The 13,092-nt window shown below is 38.2% G+C and overlaps 1 protein-coding gene across 1 annotated transcript; it reads right to left on the bottom strand.

Moving 5' to 3' along the window:
- LOC125873831 (uncharacterized) lies at positions 1–1,554 on the bottom strand. The gene is made up of 4 exons (XM_049554679.1): positions 1,035–1,554; positions 433–821; positions 197–250; positions 1–69 (listed from the first exon to the last, which is right to left on the bottom strand). The coding sequence occupies exons 1-4, from the start codon at positions 1,552–1,554 to the stop codon at positions 1–3; spliced, it is 1,032 nt and encodes a 343-aa protein (XP_049410636.1).
- Positions 1,555–13,092: the final 11,538 nt, after the last annotated feature.

The following is a 13,092-nucleotide window of genomic DNA, read 5'->3' as shown; positions in this document are numbered from 1 at the left end:
TCATTCATCCTCGGATGAATTTAAAAAAAAATTGGCAGAGTTTCCTTTGTAAACAGGCCTATCCAAAACCTGTCATCCAACAAAAATACGCACACAATGCTTCACAGAGCATCACTACATAATAATATGCAATGATATTCACTAGGTTCTTCTTGGCCTTATACGAATTGAAACTACACTAACTAATATAATATACCTTATACTGTGGATGTTTCAACTCTGAGGAATATGTGGTGTCTGTATCAAGTACCTAAACATATAACGTATAATAAAGCAGTACTACAAAGCACAGGCAAAACAGATACTCAAATGAGAGGAGTTATGACTTTAAGAACCTTTGTGTGGCTGCTGAAATAAGTGGGGATACTTGGACCTCATGTCAGCCTCTACTTCCCATGTGGCTTCTTCTATATTCTGACTTCTCCAAAGTACCTTGACTAATGCTACGTCTTTTGTCCTCAACTTCCTGACCTGTCGGTCCAATATTTCCACTGGGACTTCCTCATAAGATAAGTGTTCTGAGAATTCCATACCTTCTATGGCAATAACCTGTGTAGGATCTCCCAAGCATTTGCGTAACATCGACACATGGAAGACCGGGTGTACTGCTGCTAACTCTCGAGGCAAATCAACCTTATAGGCTACCTGGACAACTCTACGTATAACTTTATATGGCCTAATACACCTGGGGCACAACTTACCTTTCCTCCCAAATCTCATAACGCCCTTCATAGGGGATACCTTCAAGAATACCCAGTCATCAACCTGGAACTCTATATCTCTATGGCGTACATCTGCATATGATTTTTGTCGGCTCTGAGCTGTTTGCAATCATTCTTTTATCAACTTTACTTTTTCAATGACTTGGTGAACAAGTACTGGCCCTAATATTTGAGTTTCACCTACTTCAAACTAACCAATAGGCGATTTGCACCGACGCCCATATAGGGCATCAAAGGGAGCCATGCCAATGCTTGAATGATAACTATTATTGTAGGCAAATTCTATCAAGGGCATATGATCACTCTAATTACCTTTAAAGTCTAAAACACAGGCTCTCATCATATCTTCAAGTGTTTGAATAGTGCGTTCATCTTGGCCGTCTGTTTGCGGGTGAAATGCAGTGTTAAGGTTCACCTGTGTGCCCAAACTCTTCTGGAATGATCTCAAGAAATGTGTCATAAATTGTGCACCCCTATCTAAATTAATAGATAGTGGAGTCCCATGCAAGAGAACAACTTCCCTTACATATAGCTTGGCATATTCTTCGGCTTTGCTGCTGGATTTAACTGGCAAGAAGTGGGCTGATTTCGTCAACCGATCAATGATCACCCAAATGGAATCATGTCTCTTAAAAAAGAAACGTAAACCTGTAATAAAATCAATATTAATATCCTCCCATTTCCATATTGGAATGTCTATAGTCTGAGCTAGGCCACCGGGCCTCTGTTGTTCTACTTTAACTTGTTGGCAATTGGAGCATTTTGCCATGTTTTCCACAATATTCCTTTTCATGTCATTCCACCAGTAGACCTCCTTAAGGTCATGATACATCTTTGTGGAGCCTGGATTAATTGAGTATCGGGAACAATGTGCTTCATTCATGATTTTCTTCCTTAACCCATCTATATTTGGAACACACAGCCTTGGCATCTCAAGGTGCCATCTTCTGCTAAATTGAATGCAGTAATTCGGTGCTCATGAATCCCTTCTCGATACTGTAGAAATATTGGATCGTCATACTGTTTCTCTTTCACCAATGCCACTAATGATAATTCGGTAGTATTCTGCACGACTACGCCTCCATCTTCGGCTTCAAGAAGTCGGACTTCCAGGTTGGCTAATTTGTGAACATCTAGTACTACTTCATATTGTACACATGGTAAATATACTAGACTTCCCATAGAAAGTCGACTAAGAGCATTTGCTGCCACGTTAGGTTTACCTGGGTGGTAGAGGATGTTCATATCATAGTCCTTCAACAACTCTAGCCACCTTCTCTGCTTGATATTCAAATCTTTTTTCTTGAAAAGATATTGGAGACTCTTATGATCTGTAAAAATATCAACATGTACCCCATACAAATAGTGTTGCCAAATCTTAAGCACAAATACCACTGCAGCAATCTCCAAATCATGATTGGGGTAGTTTTGTTCATGTTTCTTTAATTGTCGAGAAGTGTATGCTATCACCTTCCCTGGCTGCATTAAGACACACCCTAGGCCAATGCCTAAAGCATCACAATAAACTACATACCCTTATGTACCCTCTGGTAAGGCCAATATTGGCGCCTTAGTCAATTTATCTTTCAACTTTTGGAAGCTTTTTTCACACGCATCGGACCACTGGAACTTCACTGCCTTTTGCATCAACTTGGTCAATGGTGCATAAATAGAGGAGAATCCCTCTACAAACCTGCGGTAATATCCAGCAAGTCCCAAGAAACTACTCACCTCCGTCGGAGTAATAGGTCGAGGCCAATTCTTTACAGCCTCAATCTTTTGTAAGTCTACTCTAATGCCTTAACTACAGATCACATGGCCAAGAAAAGCCATGGAGTTCATCTAGAATTCACATTTTGAGAACTTGACATATAGTTGGTGCTCTCTAAGTGTTTTTAGGACAACTCTCAAGTGATTTGCATGTTCTCTGGCATCACGTGAATATATCAAGATGTCTTCTATAAATACAATCACATACATATCAAGAAAGGGTTTGAAAACCCTATTCATCATATCCATAAAGGTTGTTGGAGCATTTGTTAGTCCAAATGACATGACAAGGAACTCAAAGTGTCCATATCTCATTCGGAAGGCTATTTTGGGAATATCTACTTCTCGAATCTTTAGCTGATGATATCCGAATCTCAAGTCAATCTTTGAAAAGCACTTAGCTCCTTGCAATTGATCAAATAGATCATCTATCCTTGGAAGGGGATATTTGTTCTTTATAGTCACTTTATTAAGTTGTTTGTAATCAATACACATCCACATCGTTCCATCCTTCTTGCATACAAATAGTACTAGAGCACCCCAAGGTAATATGCTAGGACGAATGAAATATTTGTCAAGCAAATCTTCCAGCTGCTCCTTTAGCTCTTTCAATTCTGCTGGCGCCATTTTATAAGGCGGAATGGATATAGGCTGGGTGTCGGGATCTACGTCAATACCAAAATCAATCTCTCTAATTGGAGGTAGTCCAGGAAGTTCGTCAGGAAACACATCTGGATATTCATTCACAACGGGCACAGAGTGAAGAGTCACCATCTGTTTCTCAGCTTGAAGATCTCTTACATGGACAAGGTGATATAAACACCCTTTGTCTATAAACTTTTGTGCCTTAATATAGGAAATAAACCTTCCTCTAGGCATCATAGCATTACCCTTCCACTCTAGCGCTGGCTCACCCAGGAAATGGAATCGAGCAACTTTGGCTCGGCAATCAACTATTGCATAACAAGATGACAACCAATCCATGTCCATAATGACATCAAAATCAACCATTTCTAGCTCTATCAAATTTTCCAATGTGTCACGGTCACATATTGTTACTAGGCACCCGTAATAGATCATTCTAGCTATAACAGAGTCTTCTACCGGAGTCGATACTGCAAATGGCTCATGTAATAACTCTGCCTCTACCCCAAATTTCTTAGCAAAAAATGGAGTAACATATGATAGGGTAACTCCTGGGTCTATCAATGCATATACATAATAAGAGAAAATAGATAAGGTACCTGTAACCACATTTGGGGATGCCTCTGAATACTGACGACCTGCTAGTGCATACATCCGATTTGGGCTAGCTCCAGAACCAGATCATCTACCCCTGCCTGTACCTCTCCCTGCTGGTGGTTGAGGGCCACGTAATGAAGAAGGCATTGATGTTGATGATGCTCCTACAGAGCCAGTATATTGTTGCCTATCACCTCTACCCTCCACTCAAAGCTTCGGACAATCATGTATCTTATTACCCTCAACTCCACACCCATAGCAAGCAGTAGATCCATATCGACACTCTCCCAAGTGAGATCGGCCACAGTGCCTGCAAGTAGGTAAAGGCGGTAGTCCTCGACTAGCACCTCTCTGATAATGGTGATTAGGTGCCCTCAAGGTGTAAGTCTGCTTTTGTTTGGGTCTCGATAACTGAGCTAGGGCATTAGCCGTTGAGCGGTCTAGTGATTGAGCCTGTCTGGGAGGACCTCTATTGGAGTAAGATCTTGCATCTCCCCGAAATATTCCAGCACTCTTAGCCCTTTATTTTGTTCCCTATCTCTCTCAGCTCTACGATTTTGTATGCGGTCTTCTATTTGCTGAGCATGTGCTATAATTCTTGCAATATCCATTTCTCGATTTAATGCAGCAACGGTGCAAGAGCCAATCAAATGATCCCCAAGTCAACCAATAAAGCTATGCATCCTTGCATTTTGGGTGCTAACCATCTTAGGAGCAAATCCAGCCTACTGAGTGAATCGCATGCAATTCTCCCTGACGTTAAGGTTATTCTGTCAAAAGTTTAAAAATTCATCAACCCTCGCTTCCCTAAGCTCTAGTGGAAGAAAGTGCTCCATAAAGGCCTTAGATAACTCCTTCCAAATTGTTGGAGGAGCATTTTGTCCCCTAGAGTCCACCTATATCTCATACCAAGCAATGGTGACATCTTTCAGCTGATAGGATGTTGATTTAACTGTCTCAGTCTCAGAGATATGCATGACACTAAGAATTATGTTGATCTCATCTATAAACCGTTGTGGGTCCTCTGTCACCCTAGATCCTGTGAATACTGGGAATTAATATGAAGGAAATCACGTACTCTGGATTCAGCTGCCTCTTCCTGAACCATACTAGTTGTTGCTGCATTTTTTCTTTGGACCTGAGCAGCTACCAATTGAGTGAGCAACTATATTACCCATCTAAGATCTTTCTCTGAGGCACCTCTTGGCGGTACAGGAAGTAAATGAACTACCATTGGTGCTACTGGAGATGTAGGAACTCCTGTTGCTCCTTCTGTCATGGGAATCTGAGGACATGGAAGCATATGACCTGGCAAGCTCTGTTGACCACTAGTCTGATCACCTACTAGTTGGAATTGCTCTAAAATGGATGCCTCTTGAGTAGTATTAGCAATGGACCTCGAGCATTCTTTATCCTTATCTGTACTAGACATGATCTGAATCACAAATGAAAAAAGAGTTTGAGTCAGAATTAACTTTCTATGACTTAGTTGTATCGCACGATCTAGATTATGAAAGAAGGTCAATTTCCTAAATGACCATGTCGTCCCTAAATTATAAATATGGCGTGCAACACATTTATAAGAAATGTCCTACTAGACACGGCTTCACAGACTCCCTGGGACACTTGAACGTTGTGCTCTGATACCAAGTTTGTCACAACCCTAACTAGAAAGGGGCAAACATTAAGGATATACACAAGCACCAGCTAAATATCTTACTAATCTCATGCCAAAGTTGTAGATTCATAAGAAGCAGAACCTATATGAAGACACATACTACTACATAGATAACAAAAGGTCTTGTTGGGCTACTTTACAACGGAAACAAGACTAAGTCTACGAAGCCTCTAAAGAGTATGCCTCTGAGAATATGATAACTAGTCGGGACAAGCCCTCAACATACCCATTCTGATATATGTACATACGTAGCAAAATAGAGGATCTAAATATCTAATAGCTCTACGTAGAGGTGGAACTTAACAACTACTAAACTGGAAGTCTCTAGTCTATTGAAAATGCTTGTTGTCCTGAGTACCTAAGCCTGTAGTGAGACAAATGAAATGCCAAAATAATAGGGACATCAGTACATACAAAATATGTACTGGTATGTAAAGCAAACTGAATAACAAGTAGACATCAAATATCATGAAAGGAAAATCTGAGCATGCGTATGCAGGAGACATAATTTGTAACTGGAATTATGACCAACCTCAAGGGTCCTCATCGAACGTTTCATGGCTTAGTCATTTATATATATATAATCCCTATAATTTGCCTAAGTGATATCTTTACTTCATTATATCGCTTATTTGCTCTTTGTAAAGCTAACTGTTAGGGAATCAAATGATGGCCTACTAACGGCAATTAGTGAACCCTGTATGGCATCTGTAGCCCACTATCACGACCACGCGTGAAATCAGATAGTCTGGTAACGAGGTCTATAAAGGTACGCCCCCCAGGGCTCCTCTATGGTCTGCCCACAGGCCTGTATCTGTCAGGTGAATCCACGACGGGAAATTCCAGCTGACTATATCAGAATTCTGTGCTCAGAGTAGCATCGCACGTAGTAGCCCTAAATATACCTACCCTACACTGCAGAGTAGTCTATAGTCTCAACTGCTTGCAATTATTTATAATAATTGAGTCATTAATCACATAGCTCGTGATACAATTCGTGAATACATTCTTAAGCTTGAGAATTATATATCCTGTGACCTATGCACTAATGACCAGTCTGTGGCTGGTTGCTTTCTTTAAATTTATGCAGCATGGACACCGCTAAATTCTAAGGGTTCCAACTATAGACAAATAGAGTTGTGTGAAACATATTGCTTCCTTGAAGAGTACTATAACTCTATAGGTTTAGGACTCAACATGAGAGTGTTTATAAAATGGGATAACTTTCTTTCAAGTATCATAGAATCTATAGTGACATTTATCAGAAGAACATGCGAGTTTAGGTCGTGCCCTAAGGGCACAAGAGGCTTTAGCTTTACATACCTTAATTCGGGACTTACTATCTTACGTCATCAATCTCCTTTGCGGACAACGCTATCTATAACATAAAGTCATAAAAGGATAGTGTAAGAAACTAATCAAGAGTCACAACAATGCGAAAAACACAATAACAGTTCGCGAGCAACAATCTCAAGAATTACCATAGATGAGTGGTGTATCACCACACCCTTCTATTTCTCTACTTTCCAAGTAGGCTTATGACTTATTTACATGTTCAGTATTACTCCTCATCTTTAACTATAAAGAACCAGCCCACTTAATCATCCACACTTAACATAAAAGTAAAACTCATGGCCTCCGATCACCATCCCACCAGTTCCTTGTTAACGATGTCAAATTCCTTTATAAGATCATAGTTTAAGTTGGTAGAGAACTAATGCCATAAATTAAAATAATAGGAGATCATATAATCAGCTACAACATATTCTTAGCGACTTAGGAATTTCATCAAACACTTGGTGAGCGACAAAGTTTCAAGAACTATAATAGTCGCATTCTCTATACCTCACCTTCCGTTTCAATGTAACCAGCTTACTTCCCCAATACAATACCATTGACCCCTCATTTGGTCAAAACAATAGCCAACACAACCTTCTACAAATTGCCTCCTCACCAAAACATCAAATACAATGGGTAAAACATGGACTCACGACTTCCTATCACCGTCCCATGAGTCCTACCCGTAAATTATACTTAAAGCATCCTTGGAATACTATTTATGAAGATAGAAGAGGATATTCATACCTATATATCAAAGAAAAGTAGCCCTTACCCTTATTTATTCTCCAAGAACAATACTTTTTCCTTCAAGAAAACATTTAGCTAAGTATATCTATAGGTTTATGGAGAGGAAGACACTTGACTCTTGAAGAAACCAACTTACCTTAAGCTTTGGTGGATTGAAGATGAGATAAACTTGAAGAAATAACTTGAAACAAGTCCTTACACGTTATTGAGTATATGAGAAAGTATGTCCCAAACTTCTAATATAAAAACAACAAGTTTGGCCGACTTTCTCTAAAGTGCCACATGTCCCACAGTAATTGGGCAGTGTGCGCGTCTGTCGTAGAATGAACATAACATTTTACTCCGATATCGTTTTAACAAACAGTTTGTTTTACTGGAAACTAGATTCAAATACCTTCAATTGGATAGGTTTTAGGCCCTCTAACTCGTTATATATTAGGAGATATGCTCATTCAAACTCTGATGAGAAATGGGATAATTTGTTGTATTCCTCCACAATGAACCTTTAAACTTTAATCTTTTCTTTAATGATCTCTTTGACCTAAACTTTTTGTTTAACCCTTCAAATGACTAAATATAAGGGTTACATGGTATGCTTAACCATTTTCAATGATATACCTCCTCCGATATCACATCTATGCATTAGTGTTTACGAGTCGCAAATGTATTTTAAGTTAAGGGATAATACATTAGTAAAAGGATACAGTTAGACTCAGACCTTGGTAAGAGTAGTCATATACCCTTGTGGGAGCTATGAGTTTCAGCCAATGAGTTGTGTTAATAGGAAAGAAGAGCATAGTTGAGAAGTATTTCTATATTTCAAATCTACTAGTCATATCTCTCAAGGCATAGTGTTCCTATTCTTACCTTGTCCCCATATATCCTTGCCTTATGTCAAATAGATTCAGATAGAGCGTGACTATGTTCAAACTCATATCGTTCTTGATTTATGTGCTATAGACAATTTGAAGCTCATAGTATGATTCAGTTTCACCTATGTTAGTAGGCAAGTTCAAAAGTCAGAAAGAAAGTAAGAGCAACTCCTTCCCATTCTATCCTCAGTTTAACCATCACGAGGATGAATGATCCCAAGGGGGAGATATTGTAACACCCCAAAAATCTCTAAGTTAATACCCAAACTATTCTTCATTTACATATAAGGTCGTATCGGGTGATTCTTAAATTTACCATATGTGTAAAGGTAAATTATTTACTGTAGGAATAATTTTGGATATCAATTAAGGTCACTAGAAACTCCTAGCACAAAGTTGAGTTGAAAGTTTCCTTACCGATTAAGTTTTGATGTAAGATTCTCTTTGGATCAACTTCAAACGACCATATCTTTTATAATATAAAAATCTGTGTCCCATAACCTATCAAATTAAAGGTATTTAAATAATTTTTCTAACGTCACCAATTTCGCAACAATCTGAGTTTTGAGTAAAAATTTATGACCATTTTAATAACCTGATACAGTGCAGTGACGAACTAGCCGATGGGAAAACATTAAAAAGGGTCATTTTTGTCTTTTTTACCTCTAATAAAACCCTAAACAAATTTCTTGACTAATTATAGACCCAAAACAATCAGATTTTCATCTCTTAATCCATCATTCTCTTCTCTCTCAAATCCTAAGGAAAAATCAAAGTAGAAGACTCCATTCAAAATTCTTTCAATGTTTTTCAATATTCTTCTTCAAGGTAAGTCTTTCTCCAAGAATTTCATTCTTTTGAACTCAAATTCCTCCATACAATTATGAATCACTAATGAAAATCATAACTCTTGGTTATAGAGATTTCAAGAAACTAATTCAAGAATCTCAAGAAAGGTTTTCTTGATTGTTTACCTTAAAGCTAGTGTTTCAAGGCCTTTAATCAAGTTCTTATTCAAGATTATTGAAGAGCCTTGTTCTTCCAGGTATGTAAGGTTATCAAAGTGTTGGACTAGTTTGTCCTCACGCCCGACATCTACATTCAAATGATTAAAAGAGTAATCTAGGATTCTACCCCTAGATTTGAGTATTCTTGAGATGAGTTGATTTTGAGTTCTTGAGTTCATGTTTCTTGTTGAAATTATATTCCTTATTATTGTATTGCTATATGTTATGCATTAAGATTCTTGAGTTGATTAGTTCATGTCTATATTTCAACATGAACCCTATGGATTGAGTATTCTTGTGATGATTAGTATCATTGAGTTCTGAGTTCTGAGTTCTTGAGTTCTTGAGTTTTGAGTACTGAGTTTCCATATTACTATTAAGATCCCTGAGTTGAGTCGTTCATGCTCATAATTCTGCATGAACTGTATGAATTGAGTTATAAATCTTGAGAAGCTTTTTAAAGACAACACTTGAGTTTAAAATAGAGTTTTGAGGAACTAAAGATGAGTTTTGAGAAAGAGTTTCTAAAACAGAATTAGTATGATAATCGAGAACGCCATCAATGTTTAAGTAGTATGGTATCTAGATATACCATCAATGTTTATATAGTATGACTTTTCGAGTCATCAATGATCATATCACAACATAATTTTTGATATATTTTTTAGAAAGAGTTTTCAAGTATGAATTGAGTAAGAGTATAAGGGAACTAAGTATTCCCAAAGGTGTCAGCTTTTACATTGATAAAATAGAAACATTGATTTCTAAATGAGTTATGAGTTCAAAGATATTTCAAGAGCAATTACCTATTTTAAGATGATAGTTTGAGAAATTATCTCAAACTAGAGGAAGTGTATGTTTAAACATTGAGCATGAGTATATATTATTGGGAAAAATATTGAGCACTGATATGGGGATAAGTTCAGACAACTCACATTCCTCGTAAACTATGTATGCCAACATAGGTACATGATCATACTTTTTAGATGAATCCTAAGTGCCTTCGGGGCAGATCTTAGTGGATCCACTTAGTTGAGGTGTTCTATACCCCAACAAGGTATAGGACAATTCTGGCAGCGTAGGCGAGGCGATGTATCATCATATAGCTCATAGTGATGCTTGTCGGTTAGAGAATCTCCTAAATAAAGTTAAAAGTGTACTTTTATTATATCACTTATTATGTTGAGGTTCAGAGATGAGTAAGTATTTTTGTAAAGTTTTAAATGATTTCATTCCTTTAATCCTTTACATTTAGTTGAGTTTATGTTTTAGCTATTTGAGTCATATCAGTTCAGTTATTTGTTATTCATCTATATTACATACTCGTACATTCAATGTACTAATGTCATTCGACCTGCATCTTTTAATGATGTACATACAGGTTCTTAGGATTCTTAACAAGAGTCTGTTGAGATCACTTCATCCACTCGTCAGCTTTTGAGTAAGACCTTCTTGCATCTTGAGGACTCCAGTTTTGTGAATTATTAGTAATGGTTTTTGAGGAGTCATGGGTTTTGTCCCGACACTTATCTTTGTACAGTAGAGGCTTCATAGATAGACAGTTTTGGAGAGCTTTTCAGTTTCAGATATTTTATATAAAACTTATGTTTCATACTTAGTTTATTCAACAAAGTTTTGAGATTCAGTAAACTGTTTTTAAATGTTTCTTTTAATTTGGTGCTTATGTATGCTCAAGTTAGTCTTCCTCTTGTAGTCATCTAGGATGAGGGTTCGCTTGGGGACCAACAACAGTTCTTGAGTGCTGGCCACGTCCAGGGTGTAGGCTCCAGTCGTGATAGTAAGCCAAACCCTTATCCCAGAGCCATAAACAACGGACTACAAACTAGAAGCCCACAACAAAGAATAAAAAGCTTATAAAAAGGTGAAGAGAAGAAAATACTAGAAGGCAATGCAATGAAAGATCCCAAGAACTGAAATTAGTCACTAGTTGAGCATCCAATCCAAAATAAGAGTACAAGGCTTTTACAAATACAACATAAGTACATGATGTGTCTCTGAAAAACAATTTAAAGACTATGCCTAGCCAAAACAAACGGAAATAGATATCTCCTGATGCTAGGAGTTCACCCTAATCTCTGAAACTCCAAGTTGCTCTGCATGACTCCCAAATCAACGACAATAATTCAAACTGCAATTTGTAGGGGGGAGAAGTGTAGTATCAGTAGCAAAAACCATACCCAGCAGGCAACACCCATGTGAGCTCAGATATGACACAAACATAACCAATAAGTAATAACGAGAGCAAAGCACAAATAACTTAACATGAAATACCAAAGTAGATAGGCAAAAGAAAAGGAACAAGGTACAAGGAGTAAGAATCTAGATCGAGAACGTACTTGGAACACAAGCGAAGAACCTAAGCATAAGCAACTAAGATACCAAGTCAACTACCCAAGGTCAGGACGTCACACAACTACAATTCTACGGTCTAAGCATATCAACTAACTATAAAAATATAATAGAGAACATAATATAGTCGAACAATAACCTAGTAAGACCCCCATAAGCCCCGAAAGGTGTAAACAACTGACATTACCCAATTAGCCCCCATAAATCTTAGGGTATAGGCAACAAACAAGAATAATGGTATAGGCAATGCATATGAATGCAGAGGATGCACTAGAGCCATCAGTAACCATATGTAATGCATAGACCTACCTCACTGCCCTACGGGTAAGGTAGGACCCATGCAACTCCGTCTTCCAGTACTATGGTACTCACGATTAGAGGGTCTTATATGGGACACGGGTAGTCTGTATACGCTGCTTGGGCCCACACCAAGTCTTAGTCCTCGAACCTATGAGTAGAAGGGATCAACTCCGTAGAGTATCATAAGTAGATAAATTCATGAAAGAAAGGGCATTGACGCACTGACTAGTCAAATAAAAATTGAGCACATCCCTGATGCCTCGAATAACTCAAGTAGAAAAGGAGCACATCCCTAATGCCTCATAATATCAAAAGATAGTAAATCAAGTTATCGAGGTGGTACGACTACCATTAAAACTAGTTAAAATAAGAGCCTAATAAAATGGTATTTCATCATGAATGATAATATAAGACAAAGCATGAACTGGATGGTTGATACGCTCAAATTACACCTCCTTTCAGAAGCATAAGTGATCGTTATCAAGTAAAGAACCCAACTTGTAGGTTGGGATCGATCCCACGAGGAAAATGCTTTTGACTTTACTTTTAACCGACAACTATATTCGATGTCACGACCCAAGCCTAGGGCCTAGACGTGACCGGCGAATGGGGAACCCGAAGGAACCCCAAACAAGCCTCATAGCGTATCTTAAACATCATTGGTCGCGGAAGCAATTAAAATGACCATAAGCGATAAGCATAATCAAGGGGGAAATCGGGACTAAGGGAGCAAGAAAAAAAAGAACAAATGATACATAAATACCATAGATGAATCAAGCTCAAACATAATACACAACTTGTCCAACACCACCTCTAAACATAGGTACTTTAGCGGGGGCCAAGACAAACAACTGGGCTCACCCTCATAGACAAAACATAACTAAAAGGAAAAGTCTTATACATAGCAAAAGATCATAAGCAACGTCCCCGGAATGGAGGACTCACCAATAACCTTGATAGAAAATCGTATTAGCCACGCGGAGGACGAGGGTCAAGCGGTGCTCCGGTCCCTACATGGTGACATCATGTAGGCATAGAGTATG

Source organism: Solanum stenotomum, chromosome 8 (genome assembly GCF_019186545.1).
Source record: "Solanum stenotomum isolate F172 chromosome 8, ASM1918654v1, whole genome shotgun sequence".
Lineage (NCBI taxonomy): Eukaryota > Viridiplantae > Streptophyta > Magnoliopsida > Solanales > Solanaceae > Solanum > Solanum stenotomum.
This window is presented reverse-complemented; position numbering and strand designations above follow the sequence as displayed.

What these genes read in the sequence shown, in the direction of transcription:
- LOC125873831 (XM_049554679.1), bottom strand. Translation starts at nt 1,554, where the DNA reads ATGTATCATGACCTTAAGGAGGTCTACTGGTGGAATGACATGAAAAGG. An exon ending in AAGACGTAGCATTAGTCAAG is followed by an intron (nt 251 to 432) that starts GTACTTTGGAGA and finishes TTATATGTTTAG; the next exon opens with GTACTTGATACAGACACCAC. An exon ending in TGAAACATCCACAGTATAAG is followed by an intron (nt 70 to 196) that starts GTATATTATATT and finishes GTTGGATGACAG; the next exon opens with GTTTTGGATAGGCCTGTTTA.